Consider the following 17,377-nt stretch of genomic DNA (forward strand, 5'->3'; position numbering starts at 1 on the left):
TTCTACAAACCTATTTGAATGGAACAAAAATGTCTATACATGGTGAAATAAACCATGTCTGTGTTTTGTCTCCCTGCTCTGTCAGGAACCTCATTCTTCACAAAAATTTGAAGCATGACCTTGATCACCATTGCACAGTAACAGAGAGAGAGAGAGAGAGAGAGAGTGTACACAAAATAGGAAATCCACCAACATAAAAAAGGCAGAGTAAAGGTTGCCCTGTGCTCAGGGCCAGCTCCAGGCACCAGCTCAGCAAGCAGATGCTTGGAGCTGCCAAGGGGAAGGGTGGGACGTCAGGCTCTTCGGTGGCGGGTCCCTCTCGGAGGGAAGGACCTGCAGCCGAATTGCCACCAAAGAAGAAAGCGGTGCAGTGGAGCTGACACCAATCATGATCGAGGCTTTTTTTTTTCTCCTGCCGCTTGGGGCAGCTAAAACCCTGGAGCCTCCCCTGCCTGTGCTATCTTGTGCCCTCCCAGAACACTCAAACCTCTGAAATAGCTTAGGTAAGTGGTTTTCGAACTTTTTTTCTGGGGATCCAGTTAAAGAAAATTGTTAATGCCCGCAGTCCAACAGAGCTGGGGATGAGGGGTGTAGGAGGGCTCAGGGCTGGGGCAGAGGGTTGGGGTGGAGGGGTGAGGGCTGTGGGGTGGGGCTGGGAATGAGGGGTTCAAGGTGTGAGAGAGGGCTCTGGGCTGGGGCAGGGAGATTGAGGGAGCAGGAGTGGGGCTGGGCTCTGGACTGGGGTGCAGGCTCTGGGCTGGGACCAGGGATAAGGCGTTTGGGGTGCTAGAAGGGGTTCCAGGTTTGGGGGGGCTAAAGGCTGGAGCAGAGGGTTGGGGTGCAGGAGGGGGTCTGAGCTCTGGGCTGGGGATGAGGGGTTTGGGGTGCAGGAGGGGATCTGGGTTTGGGGGGGCTCAGGACTGGGGCAGAGGATTGGGTGAGGGAGGGGATCAGAGCTCTGGTCTGGGGGTGGGAGGTTTGGGGTGCAGGAAGGAGCTCCAGGTTTGGGGGACCTCAGGGCTGGAGCAGGGGATTGGGGAACAGGGTGGGGCAGCGGCAGGTCTGATTCCTAGACAGAGGTGCACAAGTGGTTCTGCATGACTCTTCCCTGCAGACATCATTCCCCACCCCGCAGTTCCCATTGACCCGTTGCCAGCCAATGGGAGCGCAGAGCCAGTGCTGGGACAGCACATGGAGCCCTGTGGCCTCCCTGCCTAGAAGCCGGACCTTCTGCTGTCTGCTTCTGGGGCACAGTGTGGTGTCAGAAAAGGTAGGCACTAACCTGCCTTAGCTGGGCAGCACTGCCAAAGGGACTTTTAACATTCCAGTTGACGGTGGTGACTAGAGCAAAATGACCCAGTGCCTTACATGCCACAACCCAGTAGTGGGTTGCAACCCACGGTTTGCAAAACACTGGCTTAGGTAATCAGACTTCAACTTCTGAAAACCAGGAAATACAGAGTGAAGGGACATACCAACATAACCTTAACTCTAGCCCGGGGTGGGCAAACTACGGCTGTTTTAATTTGGTCCCCGAGCTCCTGCTACGGAGTGAGGTCTGGGGCTTGCCCCCCTCTGGTGCTCCAGATGGGGAGTAGGGTCAAGGGCTGCACCACGCGGCTCCCAAAAGCAGTGGAATGTCCCCCCTCCAGCTCCTATGTGTAGGGGCAGCCAGGAGGCTCCACTCTGCATCCTTCCCCCATCCCAAGTGCCACCTCCTCAGCTCCCATTGGCTGGGAACTGCAGCCAATGGGAGCTGCAGGGGCAGCACCCGCAGATGGAGCAGCACACAACAGAGCCACCTGGCTGCACCTCCATGTAGGCGCCAGAAGGGGGATATGCTGCTGCTTCTGGGAGTTGCTTGAATTAAGTGCCACCTGGAGCCTGCACTTCTGATCCCCTTCCCCACAACCTTACCCTCTGCCCCAGCCCTGATCCCCCTCCTTCTGAAGCCCTCGGTCCCAGCACAGAGCACCCTCCTGTACCCTAAACCCTCATCCTCAGCCCTACCCCAGAGCTCTCACCACCAGCTGGGGCTCCCACCCCACCCAGAGACTCCTGAACTCTATTTCTGGCCCCACCCCAGGGCCTGCACCCTCTGCCAGAGCCTTCACCCCCTCCTGCACCCTGACCCCAATTTCATAAACATTCATGGCCTGCCATACAATTTCTAAACCCAGATGTGGTCCTTGGGCCAAAAAGTTTGCCTACCCCTGCTCTAGCCCTCTGGAGCTGATTATAGTCACTGGAAATTAGCTGCATACACTCCAGCTGTATTAGGTGTAGCTGTATTGAATGAAGGGATTAATTGGAACAGCTTGGGATATCAGTGATTGGGAATCCTGCCTCCCTTAGAGAATCTGATACCCACTCCCTGCCTCAACATGTGTGGTCTAAGGAAAGATGTGCACCTGTACTTTGAGATATTGCCTCATTTCAGTACTGGCTTCTGAAGATTATATCAGAACTTGTGTACAGGGATTATCTTGCCACGGGAACTGTCAGCATAGAGGGGAGATATGAGAGTGACCTGCAGCCGCAGTGATGGGTAAGTGAAAAGAAAGGTCAGATGGCATTTTGTGCGTAAAGAGACTAAAATGATGGGGCATGCCGGGATTTTTGCAGACTGGGCTAAGTGTTTCAATGTAGGGCGGGTGCAGGCCGCTCCTAGTCAATGCAGCTGACTCAAACAGCTCCCAGCCGCAGCAAAGAGGAGTTTGATTCTATGCAGGACCGGCACCAGGGTTTCTCACGCCCTAGGCACACAGCTATTTCACTGCCTCGTGCGCTGCTCCCGCGCCTCCAGTGCAGCTGCCGCAGCCATTTCTGTGGAGGGTCTGTTGGTCCACAGCTCCGGTGGAGCTGCCGGAGCCGTGCCTGCGGGAGGTCCACCAGAGCCGCGCAGGACCAGCGAACCGTCTGCAGGCATGCCTGGGGCAGCTCCACCAGAGCCGCGAACCCACGTACCCTCCCCAGACACGACTGCGCCAGGTCCACCAGAGTTGGCTGCTGCCCCCTCCCACAAAATGCCGCCCCCTAATAATGCTGGCACCCTAGGCGATTGCCTAAGCCGCCTAAATGCAAGCGCCAGCCCTGATTCTATGCCAGCGGCCCCTTGCTGTCCTCCCCAGGGAACATGCCCTGCTGGCAAAGGAGTGGGCACACATGGGGCTCGGCTTGGGCAGCGCTCCCACAGGGCAGAGTTAAGGTGACACAGGCGCCGGTCGCTCGGCACGTTCCGGTGTTTGGCGATCAAGCATCGTCCTGCGCCTTGCTCGGGAACCCGCCGCTCCGCCTTCGGAGCCAGTCACACTTCTCAGGCCTCGGAGCCCAGCGCGCGCTGGGGATTAGCGGGGACTCCCGCGCGGCACGGGCCAGGCTCTGGTCCTGCTGCCACCGCCGTTCTCCCCCACTCACAGCGGAGCGGGCAGGGAGCGCACTATCTGTGCCGCCCCCTCCCCACCTGTGCGTTCTCCCATCCCGGCCCAGAACGGATCGTGACAACAGCCCAGGTGCTTTCCCTGCGGCGGGGTTTCGACTGCCCGGGTAGGCGGAGCCTACTTGGCTGGGAGTGCGCATGCGCGTGGCAGCGGCGGGGACTTGCGCTCGCGGCGGCGAACTGTGAGGCAGTCAAAGACGGAGCGCTCGGCGAGCTGGGACTTGCGCTCGCCGCCGCTCGTGTTCTCGGCGTTGCGAACGAGTGAGAGGTTATGAGCCTGCAGGAGTCCAGCGCGCACGCTCGCTCCGGCCGCCGCCATGGCAGCCTCCCTAGAGCAGGAGTTCCAGGAGATCGACAGTGCTAACGACTGGCAGGCTCGCTACCTTGTGAGTGAACGAGGGACTCCCTTTAGCGGGGGAGGGGAGAGAGACAGGCGGCTCTAGCCGGCACGCGCGGCTCTTCTCCTTTACTGGGAAGCGGAAGTTGTTAAGCCACGGCTTGGTTTCAGGTGCGCGCGGCAGCGCCAGCACCAAGCCGTGTGACGACGCTGCGCATGTTTCAAGAAGAGGCAGGCGGGGGGAAGAAGAGTGCCGTGGTAGTGCGCATGCTCCGTGAGGAGGCGGGAGGAGGGGCATAGGGCTGATGGGATTACGCATGCGCCAATTAGGAGACGGTGTGAGCGTGTTAGGAGTGTGTGGGTGAAGTGCGTTTGCTCCAGCGGATAGAGCATAACTGACATGCGCACGCGCGGCGATGAGTTTTCGCCTCCCGACGCCCCCACTTCCTAGACTGGCCTCTCGGGCTCTGCCTGCCTAAGCAGTGACTCGATGTGCTTGTCAGGCTGCTCTGCCGGGCTCCCCTCTGCCCTTCGCACGCTGCTGACCCCTCTCGTCCTGGGTCTCGGTCTGCGGCGGTATAGAGCAGTATCTGTGAAATACTCCCGAGTTAGCAGGGGGCTGCCAGCTTTTCAGTGGGTTTGGGGCATTCATGCTAGTCCCTTGGTTTACAGCATAGCGCCTATATTCTGGCAGCGTTACTTGCTTGTAACGATTTAATGACACAGCTTGTGTATACCTTGGACTGCGTCACACCTTTCTATGTTACTAGAAATTGCATGATGTGTAGTAACTGTCTTTAATGTCCTGGGTCACATGAATCAGAGCAACTGTGTCCTATTTTTGCAAAAATAGTAGTGATTAATAATAATTTACACTCTCCTTTGAGTTAAGGTTTTATAAAATAGCTTTACAAACATTCTGATCTGGCTTGCATCACATCCCACAGAGGTATTATATATTAGGCGTGTTTTACAAATGAAGAATAAGCAGCACTAAGTGAATGTGACTTGTGAAGACCTTGTCTACACTGCTACTTTACAGCACTGCAATTTACTCACTTAGGGATGTGACCCTTCCCCTTCTCCCCCTTCTGGGTGCTGCAAGTTTCAGTGCTGTAAAATGCCAGTGTAGACAGCACTGGGAACTACTTCGCTCCTGGGGGTGTTTTTTGTACAACACTGGTGCTGTGACTGCACAGCCATTAAGACATATCTAAAAGTCAAATAGCAAACCTGCTTACTTCCTATCCCATTATGCTGTGCTTTTACTCCGTTAAACTAAAATCTCAGTGTATTTTATTCATAAACTTTATATTTTTAAATATATGCAAATGACATACAGTATCTGAAACAGTGAAATAATACAAAGATTTAAATTTAACAGGGCAGGCGATGATAAATTATTAAGCAAAATTTCACAGATGGCGAAGTGTACCAGTAGTAGTTCTGTAACCAATATTGCCCACCACTGCTAGCAAAATGTATACAGAATGTTGCGTGGTGTATGTCCATGGTGTGTAAATTATCTTTCCTAAATCATCTTAATTTTATTAAAATAAACCTGATGGAATAAATTCACATGAAAATGTTAATAGCAAAAGCTCTGGAAGGCTTTTCAGTTAGTTACAAATTTTCTGTTCTGAATTCAGCTATATTTTGTAGATATTTCCAAATTCTGCTGTTCTGGTATTGTACACTGTGAATTGTTTTCAGTAATCTCTTGAGCAATTTTTCATTTATCTCTGCTCTTTAAAATGTTCGGTTTTGTTTGTAATATTTCTAGAATTTTATTATATAAATATAAAAGTAGGGAAATGAGTTTTTGTGACAGAGGCAAAAATTTTTATGCAAGTATTTCAGTTCATGTGAAATTACTTTCACCATTGACATACCTTATATATGTGCTAAAGTATTACCTACTTTCCTACTCCCTCCTCCTGTGTCCCAAGCCTCCCCATATAGATGGATAATAAATATTGGAGGCAAGGTAGACTGCGAATTATGCTCAGGGAGTTTGCATGGAAAAATTCAATAGGTGAAAGAAGGTGGGATTTCCTTCCTTGTAGAATGAGCCCTCCAGTTCCATGGATTTGATGTTGTGGAGAAATTCCATGGATCTCTGGGGAGAGATTAGGAATTTCTATAGTAAGACTGGTTTCTTTGTGCTACGCCCTGAGGTCCATGCAATGATGACTCTCTGATTAGCACTTGTCCTCATTTGTGTGGATCTGCAGTGAGATGATGCTGTGTATTACACCTGCTCCCTGATCGTGTCTCTCCCAGTTGTGGAGCCCAGTTCAAAGGTGGGAGCTTTTGTGATATTGAAGTGAGAATTTGGGGGGTGGTTGGGGTCAATTCTCCAACAGATTTTGAGTCATTGTAATGGCAACCTCTGCTAGTTTAACTTCTGTGGCAAATCAGAGGGGTTGGTATGTAAACATGCATATTGAGAGAAAAGGGCTTAAAGTAGTGCATTCTGATCAGAGGTTTCTTTTGGATACTCTTGTTGTTTTTAGCTCTTGTATCTCTAGTAGATTGATCTGCTCCAAAATTGTCAGTAAATGTGCACTAACCTTTTTAAGAGAGACTGTTTAAAAATAAGAATATTTATTTTTATGGAAAACTACACAACTCTTATCACGGAAATTTTTAATGCACAAATGTTTAAATTGTTTATGTGTAATGATATTTCAATAAAAGTTGCAATATTCATATCTAACATGATCCAAGTTCATTTTAGGTTATAGTTCCATAGAAATCCTCTCTGATTATGCCTGTGTTCAGGAAGAACAGTGAAGATGACAATGTGAGGAGATTTGAGGAGAGGGGGGCTTTTTTGCAGCGAGGATGATGCGGAAGGTAGATGGAAGGAAGCCCATAAGGAGATTAGAATAGTCAGGACCCCTGCAATGGCTTTACTGGAGAGATAAAACGGAATATTTTTTGAGTGGTGTAGGACCTTATTGTCAGAAGTAGCAGCATCACTGATGTGAAGGAAGGAGAGAAGACTTTACAAGATGTATTGTAAAGTTAAAAAAAACTTTATTTATCTCCTCAGATACAACTACAGAAAGACTGCAAAAAGTCTCTGTCACCATTAGTCAGGCTCAGCAGATGCCTGGCACTCTAGCCATCTTTTTTATTTGCCTGAATTAGATGAAGGTGGGGAAGGGCACAACTACAACGTATAATAGGTCTTGGAACATGTTGGTAGAATTTTTTGTTTCAGATGGTGGAGGAAGTAGCAAGGGAGCCTTTTAGACTTGATTCTGACCAACAAGGAGAAATTGGATGTGAATCTGAAGGTAGAAGGCAATTTGGGTGAAAGTGATAGAATCAAGATCCCTAAGGAAAGGGAGGAATGAGAGTAGCAGAATAAGGACAAGAGATTTCAAAAAGGCAGACTTCAACAAACTCTGAAAACTGGTAGGTAAATTCTGGGGAAGAACATCTAAGGGGGAAAAAAAGTCAGGAGAGTTGGCACTTAGAGATATTAAAGGCATAATAGGAGACTAATTAGAAGAGAAGGAAAGATGGGAAGAATAGTAAGAGGCAAATATGGCTCCATCAAGATCTCTTTAATCATCTAAAAATCAAAGGGAAAACTACAGAAGTTACTCCAGGGGGAATTCTGTGCCTAAAATTTATGCACACAATGTTTAAAAATTCTGCATAGTTTTTGTCAAAATTATACAACATAATCACTCCAGTTTCAGTTTTCGTAATTTATTTCAAAATATGTCGTCAAGTATGCCAACAATACTGATTTAAAAAGAAAAAAATTCCCTCAGGAGTAAAGAGTTTAAGAAAAAACGCTATGACAACCCAGAGCCCAGCGATGGGGCACCCTCCAACACCCGCACCTGCTCCCTCCTGAGCCCAGCTATGGGGCACCGTCTCCCATCAGAGCTCAGCTGCAGGGCATCCTCAGAGCCCAGACACGGTCCTGCCTCTCCTCAGAGTCTTTACTCCTCCCAGCTTCTTTACTGTTGTGCTATGGGATGTGGTGTGATGCTGCCCTGCCCTTCTTCACCCTTGGCGAGAACTGGGTCTCCTGGGTTCTCTTCTGCCTCTGGGTGGATGAGGATCAAGCCGGGCAGCCAGAGTGTGCGGAACTCTGGTTGCAGAACCTCCATCCCCACCAGACTGGGTACTCCAGTCACTGTGACCTGGAGAGCTGGGCGCTGCAGAGTGCAGCAGCCCCTAATGGCTGCCAGCAACTCTACAGCCCCAATTCTGTAGTGGAAACATGGAATTCTGTGCAAATGCTGCATTGCACAGGGATGCAGAATTCCCTCAGGAGTAAAGAAGAAGAAGAATGGACAAATTGCTAAAGATGAATAGGACAAGCATATAGGGACAAAATCAGAAAGGCTAAGGCACAAGAGGCGTTACACCTTGTAAGGGACATGAAAGACACATATTTACAGACTCTCTTCATACTGAGGAGCGAGAAAAGGATGAAGGAAAGTGTAGTCCACTCTTTAGTGGGTCTGATAACAGATATCAAGAAAGCCTGAGAAGTTTAATACCTGTTTTGCTACAGACTTCATTTAAAGATTAGTTGTGACCAGATGCTTAACACAGTTAACGTTAACAACAAGGTGGAAAGAATACAAGCCAGAATAGGGAAAGAACAGATTGAAGAGTGTTAGATGTATTCAAGTTGGGAGGCCTGACAAAGTTCATCCAAGTGTACCTAAAGGAATCTTGGAACTGTTAACAGTTGTCTTTGAGAATTCATGGAGGACAGGGGAGGTCCCGGAGGACTGGAGAAGGGCAAATATAGTACTGTTCTTTTTAAAAAGGCTGACTGGTCTATACCCCAGATCCTCTTTGTTCCCTGACTTCCATACCTGGAACAAATTATTAAACAATGTTTGCAAGCACCTGCAGGATAATACCGTTATAAGAAATAGCCAGCATGGATTTCAAGAATAAATCATGCTAAATCAACTTAATTTCCTTCTTTGACATGATTCCTGGCTTAGTGGATTTTTTGGGGGGGCAGTAGACATGATGTATCTTGTTTTTAGTAAGACTTTTGAGATTGGTCTTCCATGACATTCTTATAAGCAAACTAGGGAAATGGTTCTAGCTGAAATTATTATAAGATGGGTGTATATTTGGTTGAAAGACTGTACTCAAAGTAGTTATCAATGGATCGTTAGCATACTGGGAGGATATATTCAGTGGGGTCCCACAGAGCTCTGTCATTGGCCAGGTACTTGTTCCACTTTTTCATTAATGACTTGGATAATGTAGTGGAGAGTATGCTTATAAGATATGCAGTTGGCACTAAGATGGGAGAAGTTGCTAGCACTTTGGAGAACAGGGTTAGAATTCAAAATGGCTTTGATAAATTAGAGAATTGGTCTGAAATCCACAAGATGAAATTGGGGGAAAAAACAAGTGGAACGTACTACACTTCGGAAGGAAAGGTCAAATGCACAACTACAAAATCAGGAGTGACTGGCTGGCTAGGTGATAGTATTGCTGAAAGGATCTGGGGGTTATAGTGGATCACAATTGAATATGAGCCAATAATGTGATGCACTTTTCTGGGGTATATTAACGGGAGTATTGTGTGGAAGTTATGGGAGATATTTGTCCCATTCTACTCAGCAGTGGTAAGACCTCTGCTGGAATAGTGTATCTAGTTTCGGACACTTCACTTTAAGAAAGATGCAGACAAATTGGAGAGCAACAGAAATGATAAAAGATTTAGAAAACATGATCTATGAGGAAAGGTTTAGACAAGTGAGCATATTTCTTCTGTGGGTGGGAGAAGACGACTGTAGGGGTGACCTGATAAGTCTCCAATATGTTAAGGGCTGTTAGAGAGAGGATGAGGATAAATTGTTCTCCATGTCCGCTGATGGTAGGACAAGAAGTAATAAGCTTAATCTGCAACAAGGGAGATGTCGGTTAGTAAGTTTTTCCTAATATCTAACTTCTAAGGAAAGTTAAGTACTGGAATAGGTTACCAAGGGAGGCTGTGGAATCCCCATCATTGAAGATTTTTAAGAACAGGTTAGACAAACACTTGTCAGAGATGATTTAGGTATACTGAATGGCCCCTCACGGTCTCTTCCAGCCCTATATTTCTGAAATTCGGTATTTTGAGGCCTCTGTCATTAGTCAAGGGCCAATTGCGAAAACCCCTTCTCCATCCCTTCACACAATCTATTTCCCCGTTCTTCTGGTTTGTTAAATAGAATTGTCTCTCAGAACACTCTAGAAATGTACATGTTCTAGGAATTTCTTAGAGCAGACCCTCAAAATACTTCCCTTGCTGTCCTGGGGATGGTATGTCATGACCTCTCTCTGATGTTCCATTCCAAACAGACCCTGAATGTGGTCACCTGTGTGAGTTGTCAGACAACTGGAATCGTCCCATGGTTGTTACCACAGCTACAAATAAGGAGCTAACTCAGAGTTATCTGTATGATAGTGATAACACTATCAGTCTTGACAACAGAGAGGAGCTGTATTGGATTTCACAGGAACTTCATGGTGCAGAGGGGATATCTGTAAAACAGTACTAGTCCTATCTAAGTCCAATTTTTGGCATGAGACACACCATATGAGGCCATATGGAAAGAGCATAGCCATGCCAAATCCTTCATCCTCCCTTGTTTCATGCCATGTGAAATACTCACCAAATTGTTTCTATGCTGTCTGTGCAGCGTTAACTGACTAGACAAGTGTAAGAAGCTGATAGCTCTAAATGCAAATATTCAATAGTCAAGTTAAATGCTAAGCACAAATGAAGTCCTGAGCAAAGGTGAACCTCGATGAACCAAAATATGATTATATTAAAATGTTAATTAATTGGCTTGAAGATGCTCTTTTTTGCTGTGCAGAATGTTACTCAGAGTGAATTGAGGATTTTATTATTAAATTGTATTTTTTTGTACTTTTAAGGAAATTCGGCAGAAAGCCAATGACTATCCTCATAGAGTTGCAAAATATCCAGAAAACAGAAATCGAAATAGATACAGAGATGTCAGCCCATGTAAGTATATCTCCTTTGCTCAGTGTAATTAAATGCATAATGAAAACAGTTTTTGTCTCGAGTTGTTGCTCATTTTTTCCTTTTCAAAGAGATTCTTATGAACCCTTTATGTATAACCTAAAATGATTTGCTTTTGAGATGTATCTGGTTTTGTGTTTAGTTTTTTTAACAATAGACAGTTTCGTTCTTCTGTAAACTGGCTTGCATAATTAAAATATGTACCTTTTTGGGGAGAAATAAAACAGTGGGTGTTATAACACACTGTTACAGTGATTATTGGTAGTTATAGACACGCATACAAATATATAAATGTTTGTGAGCAAGCAAGGTGGACTAATTGTAAATCACTGATTCTAATCATGATTTAAATGAACAGGCAGGCAACCTTGATTTACATAATCAATTTCCATCTTGTTTTGCATTTGTATTCATTTTCCTAAAGAGAGGTTGATTTTTCACTGGTTTCTATAATTAATCATGTTTAATACAGTAGTGGTTAGGCACCAGCCGAGAATGGGGTCCCATTGTGATAAGCACTATACAAACAGAGTTGTCCCTGTTCCCAAAGAGCTTACAATCTCTAGACAAGACAGGCAGAGGATGGGTGAAGGGGTAGAACAGCAGAGTAAACAATGTTATGTTGGCAAATGTCATGTTAGTGCCGAGATTCTCTTTTGAGGGGGGCGGGGTATGTGTCAGAGGGGTGCTTACGAGGGGATTAGTTAAAGAGAAAGGGACTGAGGGGAACAGGGCAGGAGAAAAAAGCTGAGTAAAGAGACTGAGAGGGAGGGTTGGCTCAAGCACCCAGTCAGCACAGGGTGGAGAAAGTCCAGCCATATGTAGAAATGTCTCTGAATCTCCAGAAATGCCTGATTTGGCTGCTTCTGCTCTTACTTGCTGGAGTCTCTCTCTGTAGTTTCCCTGAAGGTTAGATCACATAGGGTGGGGGCAAGGCACAGTATCACCTCTGCTCTGAGTGCCAAGAGAGTCAGGGTGCTATCTCTTGTACAGTTCTGGGTCCAAGGGAATGCTGGGAAAAAGGTGACCCTGGCTGTGCCCCATTTTACCTCCTCATCCCAATACAGGAGTCCTTGCTTTGGCTGCTTCTGCTTTTATTGGCTGGAATCTCTGGCTGGCCACTACTTTGCTCTAATTTTGAGGATACGCCATAGCTGTGCCCCTTTATTTAAGCACTTTTATGGAGTTTATAAAGGTATGTTATGGATTCTTATATTTTTACACTTTTTATTGTTAGAAAATAGTGAGTGAAATTTCTTATTTACTAGATGATTCGTTTTGTTACCTGTGAATTGTCAAGCTGCATTTGGAGGGAAATTGGAGTTAGATTAAAATGGACAAAACCAGCATTTTAAAATTAATTTTTATTAGTTAAATGAAACTACCTTAACTGTGCTGGATACGTAAGAAAAAAATTAAATGGAAAACATGTATTGATAAAAAGCAAAGGAATTCTGGTCTGTAGATAGTGAATTGAACTGATTGTTTCTGGTCACAGTATCTTTCAAGACTTTAGGACTAGTAGATCTCATCTTCTCCCACCTAGTACTTATACATAGATTGGAAGAGAAAAATAAGTTTTCCTGCTTTTCCAGCTCCCAGTCAGTTTCTCAGTGTTAAATGAACTAGTAGTTGAACTGAACTAGTTGGATAAACTGAAATATAGAAAACATTATCTTTGCCTCTGCAGAAGAGGCTACTGCTGTCTAAAGCTGGTTTTGCACTTCAACAAACTAGTTCCAGGTACTTGGCCAATGACTTCCACCAGTTCAGTGTTTTGACTTTCTTTAAACTTTGGCAGCACTTGAATATTAGTTTTATTTATTTAATTTAAATGATTTTAATAGCGTTTGCTAAGTTTAGGCCTCAAATTTGATTTAAATCTGAACCTCTCTCGTGCCCCCCCCCCCCCCCCCCCATAGTTATCCATTCTTATTTTGGTGTGTGTGTCATGTGTTGCTTGCTAAGATATTTTTAGGGAATTTCCTCTGATAACTTTGTTTGTTGTAGCACTATTTGAATTAGTGTTGATAGTCTTTTAACAACATTTAAAATACATATTGTCGTCATCTGTCAGAATTAGTGGCCTTATTTTTTTTTTGTTGTTTTTTTGGATTTTTTTGTGAATTGTCTATATTTGAGGGTTTGGGATGACATCTCTTCTAAAGCATGTACAGAACTTTTTCAGATAGTGTTTTCCATGCCATATCAGCTTGAGTGCTCTTGTCTTATGTTTATCTGCTATATAAAAATATTGATGATTTAATCAAAACTTGTTACCTAATCTGAGTCCACTATCATAACTCTTGTTCAGAAGGAACAAGACAAGTCTTAATGCTGCTACTTTGGGAATCTGGGTCTAGAGGCTCTCTAAATATTATAAACAAAATAGGTTAATGGTTTATGACCCCTCTTTTAATGTTAGTTTTTTCCTACACGACAAAGACAACTCAAAAGGCACCATGGCTAGTGACTGGAGCATGAGCCTGTAGATCTAGAAACTCATGTTCTGTTTCTAGTTCTGCCACTTAGCCAAAGCCACATAGTGAATAAGTCACTTGGGCCAAAACTGATTTTGAGAGCTCAGTCTGACATACTTGGGGTCTTATTTTTGAGAAGCTCTGAGTACCTGCATTTCCAGTTGAAGTGAGTGGTAACTGCAAGTTGTTGACATGTCTCAAAATTAGACCCAAAATATCTTAAATTTAGGCAACCAAAATCAGTGGCTGTGAAGGTAAATTTGGTAAATATCTCGATCTCAGTTTCTCAGTCTGTAAAAATGAGGATATTTTTCTTTGTGCTTTTGAAATATCTGGATGAAAAGTGTATACAAGTGTAAAATACTAATAAAAAGCCATTCATCTTTATGGAGCTAGTAGCAGCAGCTCTATAGGTATGACTTAACACTTTTTTTTTAATAAGCTTCTGGTTTTAGTTGCTTATAGCTTTGCCAAACTTTAACTATTAACTTTAACTGTTCTATGCTTGGTCTCTGTCTCATGCTGAATTTTTCTGGTAAGCATCAGCAACCTAACTTAATGACTTGGAAAGATGAAGTGAGGATGAATAGTGTGTGGTTTTTGTGCATCATGTCCCTTTCTATAAAAAGCTTCAGCGCCTCCGTGGATTGGAGCAGGAATTCAGAACCAGATCTCTGATTAATTTTGAAGTCAGAAATGCCTTTTCCTGTAGCTGTGAAAATCCACCAAACTTTGGCCAAGTTACAAGCCTTTGAAAATTGTTTGGTTATGCCCCTAACAGCAGCAAGCCTGTTAGAAGCTTGTTGCTAAAAATCTGTGAACATTGCATCTGAACTGAAGATCCTGCCATAGACCTTCTTGCATTCTGACTGACTGAGCACTCTCTTGGGTCTTAAACTGACTCTCCATCTGCTCTGGGCATGTTTCCGTGCCCTACAGAACTAGAGCTTCAGAGAGATGCGACGTCTATCCCTTTGGCATTGGCAAACAAGTGCTGAGATAGAACTCAGGGTGAGAATGGTATTAGTACTGTGGTTTTAGACCTTGTTACTGAGCAAGGCTCAATACACTTTCCTGAGGAGGAAGGCATATATTGTTCCCTTTTCCTGTTTTACAGATGGGATAACCGGGAGATGGCACAAGTAGAGCAGATAGAACTGGTATACCAGACTCAAGTCTCAGCCACCACTACAGAATGAATGGGCTAACTCTGCGTTAGATAGTGCAGTTCGTAGCAATTAGATCCTCCAGAGCCAGGAATAGAACTGAGGAGTTCTGAGTCCCAGCATTCCACTACTGTCTAGGAAATAGTGTGTGAGCTGCTGGCCATATATGTTCATACTTCTGTCGTAGCTGCTCTGCAGAGGATAAACCTACTACTTCTATCAGTTGCTCTTTTAACTGAAGTAGTAGAGGTCTGAGCTGTGGTTCTGGAAATCCTGGATTTAAACCCTGCTGATGACCCATGGGAGGTAGAACAGTATGGTTCTGCACAACAGAACTTGTTTTTTCAATTTTTGTAGTTAATTATCTGCAAAAACTAGATTAAAAGATGTAGTATTAAGACCATAAAGTCAAGCACTCAAAAAATAAGGAAATGCTAGCATTAAAGTTGTCTGTGCAACCTTAGTGCCTGATCCAAAGCCCATTGGTATCAAAGGGGATCTTTCGTAGATAGGGACCATGGTGATAATCTAATCTGACCTCCTGCACACTGCAGGCCACAGAACCTCATAGACTCAGACTTTAAGGTCAGAAGGGACCATTATGATCATCTAGTCTGACCTCCTGCACATCGCAGGCCACAGAATCTCACCCACCCACTCCTGTATCTGAGTCATTGAAGTCCTCAGATCATGGTTTAAGAACTTCAAGATGCCAAGAATCTTCCAGCAAGTGACCCATGCCCCGCACTGCAGAGCAAGGCAAATAACCCGCAGGGCCTCTGCCTATCTGCCCTGGAGGAAAATTCCTTCCCCACCCCAAATATGGTGATCAGCTAAACCCTGAGCATGTGGGCAAGACTCACCAGCCAGACACCCAGGAAAGAATCTTGGAAATGCTTCATAAAGTCCCCAGACCCATGTCTACTCGGTATGCTTTATTAATTATGAGTAACTCTCACCCACCCACTCCTGAAATAGACCCCTAACCTCTGACCAAGTTATTGAAATCCTCAAATCATGGCTTAAAGACATCATGTTACAGAGAATTTACCATGTACGCAAGTTTAAACCTGCAAGTGACCCTGCGCCATGCTGCAGCGAAAGGTGAAAAACCACCACTGTCTTGCCAGTCTGACCTGGGGAAAAATTCCTTCCCAACCCCAAATATGGCAATCAGACCCTGAACATGTGGGCAGGTACCTGGGGAAGAATTCTTTGTAGTAATTCAGAGCCCTCCCCACCTAGTATCCTGTTTCCAGCTGTTAGGGATTTTTGCTACTGGCAATTCCCAATGGGCCACATGCCATTGTAGACAGTCCCATTATATAGTCCTCTCCATAAACTTACCAAGCTCAGTCTTGAAGGTAGTTAGACTTTTTGCCCCCACTGCTCCCCTTGGAAGGCTGTTCCAGAACTTCATGCCTCTGATGGTTTGAAACTTTCACCTAATATCGAGCCTAAACTTGTTGATAGGCAGTTTATATCTGTTTGTTCTTATGTCCATGTTGGCAAATAACCTAAATAACTCCCCTCCCTCCCTAGTATTTATCTCTCTGATGTGTTTATACAGAACAATCACATCTCTCCTCAGCCTTCTTTCGGTTAGGCTAAATAAGCCACGCTCTTTGAGTCTCCTCTCATATGGAAGGTTTTCCAAACTTTGAATTATCCTAGTAGCCCGTCGCATCACCTGTTCCAGTTTGAATTAATTTTTCTTAAACCTGGGAAACCAGAATTGCGCACACAGTTTCAGATGAGGTCTCAGCAGTATAATGGTACTAACTAGGGCTGTTGATTCATTACAGTTAACTTAAAATTTTTTTTGATTAACTCGAAAAAAAAATTAATCATGCATAATAACACTGTTAAGTAATAGAATACCAGTTGACGTTTATTAAATATTTTGGATGTTTTTCCACCTTTTAAAATATATTGATTTCAATTGCAACACGGAATAGAAAGTGTACAGTGCTTGGTTTATACTATTTTTTATTACAAATATTTGCACTGTAAAAATGATAAAAGAAAATGTATTTTTAAGTTCACCTCATACAAATGCTGTTGTGCAATTTTTTTATCGTGAAAGTGCAACTTACAAATGTAGATTTTTTTTTTGTTATATAACTGCACTCAAAAACAAAACAATAGAAAACTCCAGAGCCTACAAGTCTACTCAGTCCTACTTCTTGTGCAGCCAATTGCTAAGAGAAACCAGTTTGTTTACATTTACAGGAGATAATACTGCCCGCTTCTTGTTTACAGTGTCACCTGAAAGTGAGAACAGGCGGTCGCATGGCACTTTTGTAGCTGGCATTGCAAGGTGTTTTTATGTGCCAGATATGCTAAACATTCATGTGCTCCTTGATGCTTAGGCCACCATTCCAGAGGACATGCTTTCGTGCTGATGATGCTCGTTTTAAAACAAAACAAAAAAAAAAAGTTAATTAAATTTTGTGACTGAACTCCTTGAAGGAGAATTGTATGTTCCCTGCTCTGTGTTTTATCTGCATTCTGCCGTGTATTTTATGTTGTAGCAGTCTCTGATGATGACCCAGCACATGTTCTTAAAATGAACAACACTTTCATGGCAGATTTGACAAAATGCAGAAGTGCCGATGTAAGACTTCTAAAGATAGCTGCAGCACTTGACCCAAGGTTTAGGAATCTGAAGTGCTTTCCCAGTCTGAGAGGCATGAAGTGTGGAGCAGGGTTTCAGAGCAACACTTGAATGCGGAAACTAGAGAACCTGAACCATCAAAAAATGCTGGTGGCATCTGACTCAGTGTATGGCTACACTTGAAACTTCAGCGCTTTGAAGTGCAAGTGTGGTCACAGCGCCAGCGCTGGGGGAGAGGTTTCCCAGTGCTGCACGTACTCCACATCCTCAAAGGGTTTAGCTTGCAGCGCTGGGAGCCGCAC

General features: G+C 44.7%; 1 protein-coding gene across 4 annotated transcripts in view; it reads left to right on the forward strand.

Moving 5' to 3' along the window:
• Positions 1–3,558: 3,558 nt before the first annotated feature.
• The window catches only part of PTPN2 (protein tyrosine phosphatase non-receptor type 2), a 56,108-nt gene continuing 42,289 nt past the window's right edge, over positions 3,559–17,377 (forward strand). For 3 of the 4 annotated variants that reach the window (XM_032789668.2, XM_032789686.2, XM_075062928.1), the window contains exons 1-2: positions 3,582–3,825; positions 10,704–10,794. In XM_032789668.2, coding sequence (XP_032645559.1) covers positions 3,757–3,825; positions 10,704–10,794 — 160 coding nt within the window. In that variant the 5' untranslated portion in view covers positions 3,582–3,756. Of the gene's footprint in view, positions 3,826–10,703; positions 10,795–17,377 lie in introns of all 4 variants that reach the window. The other variant, XM_032789678.2, reaches the window with a different exon arrangement.

The sequence above is a fragment of the Chelonoidis abingdonii genome, chromosome 2 (genome assembly GCF_003597395.2).
Source record: "Chelonoidis abingdonii isolate Lonesome George chromosome 2, CheloAbing_2.0, whole genome shotgun sequence".
NCBI classification, from domain to species: Eukaryota; Metazoa; Chordata; order Testudines; family Testudinidae; genus Chelonoidis; species Chelonoidis abingdonii.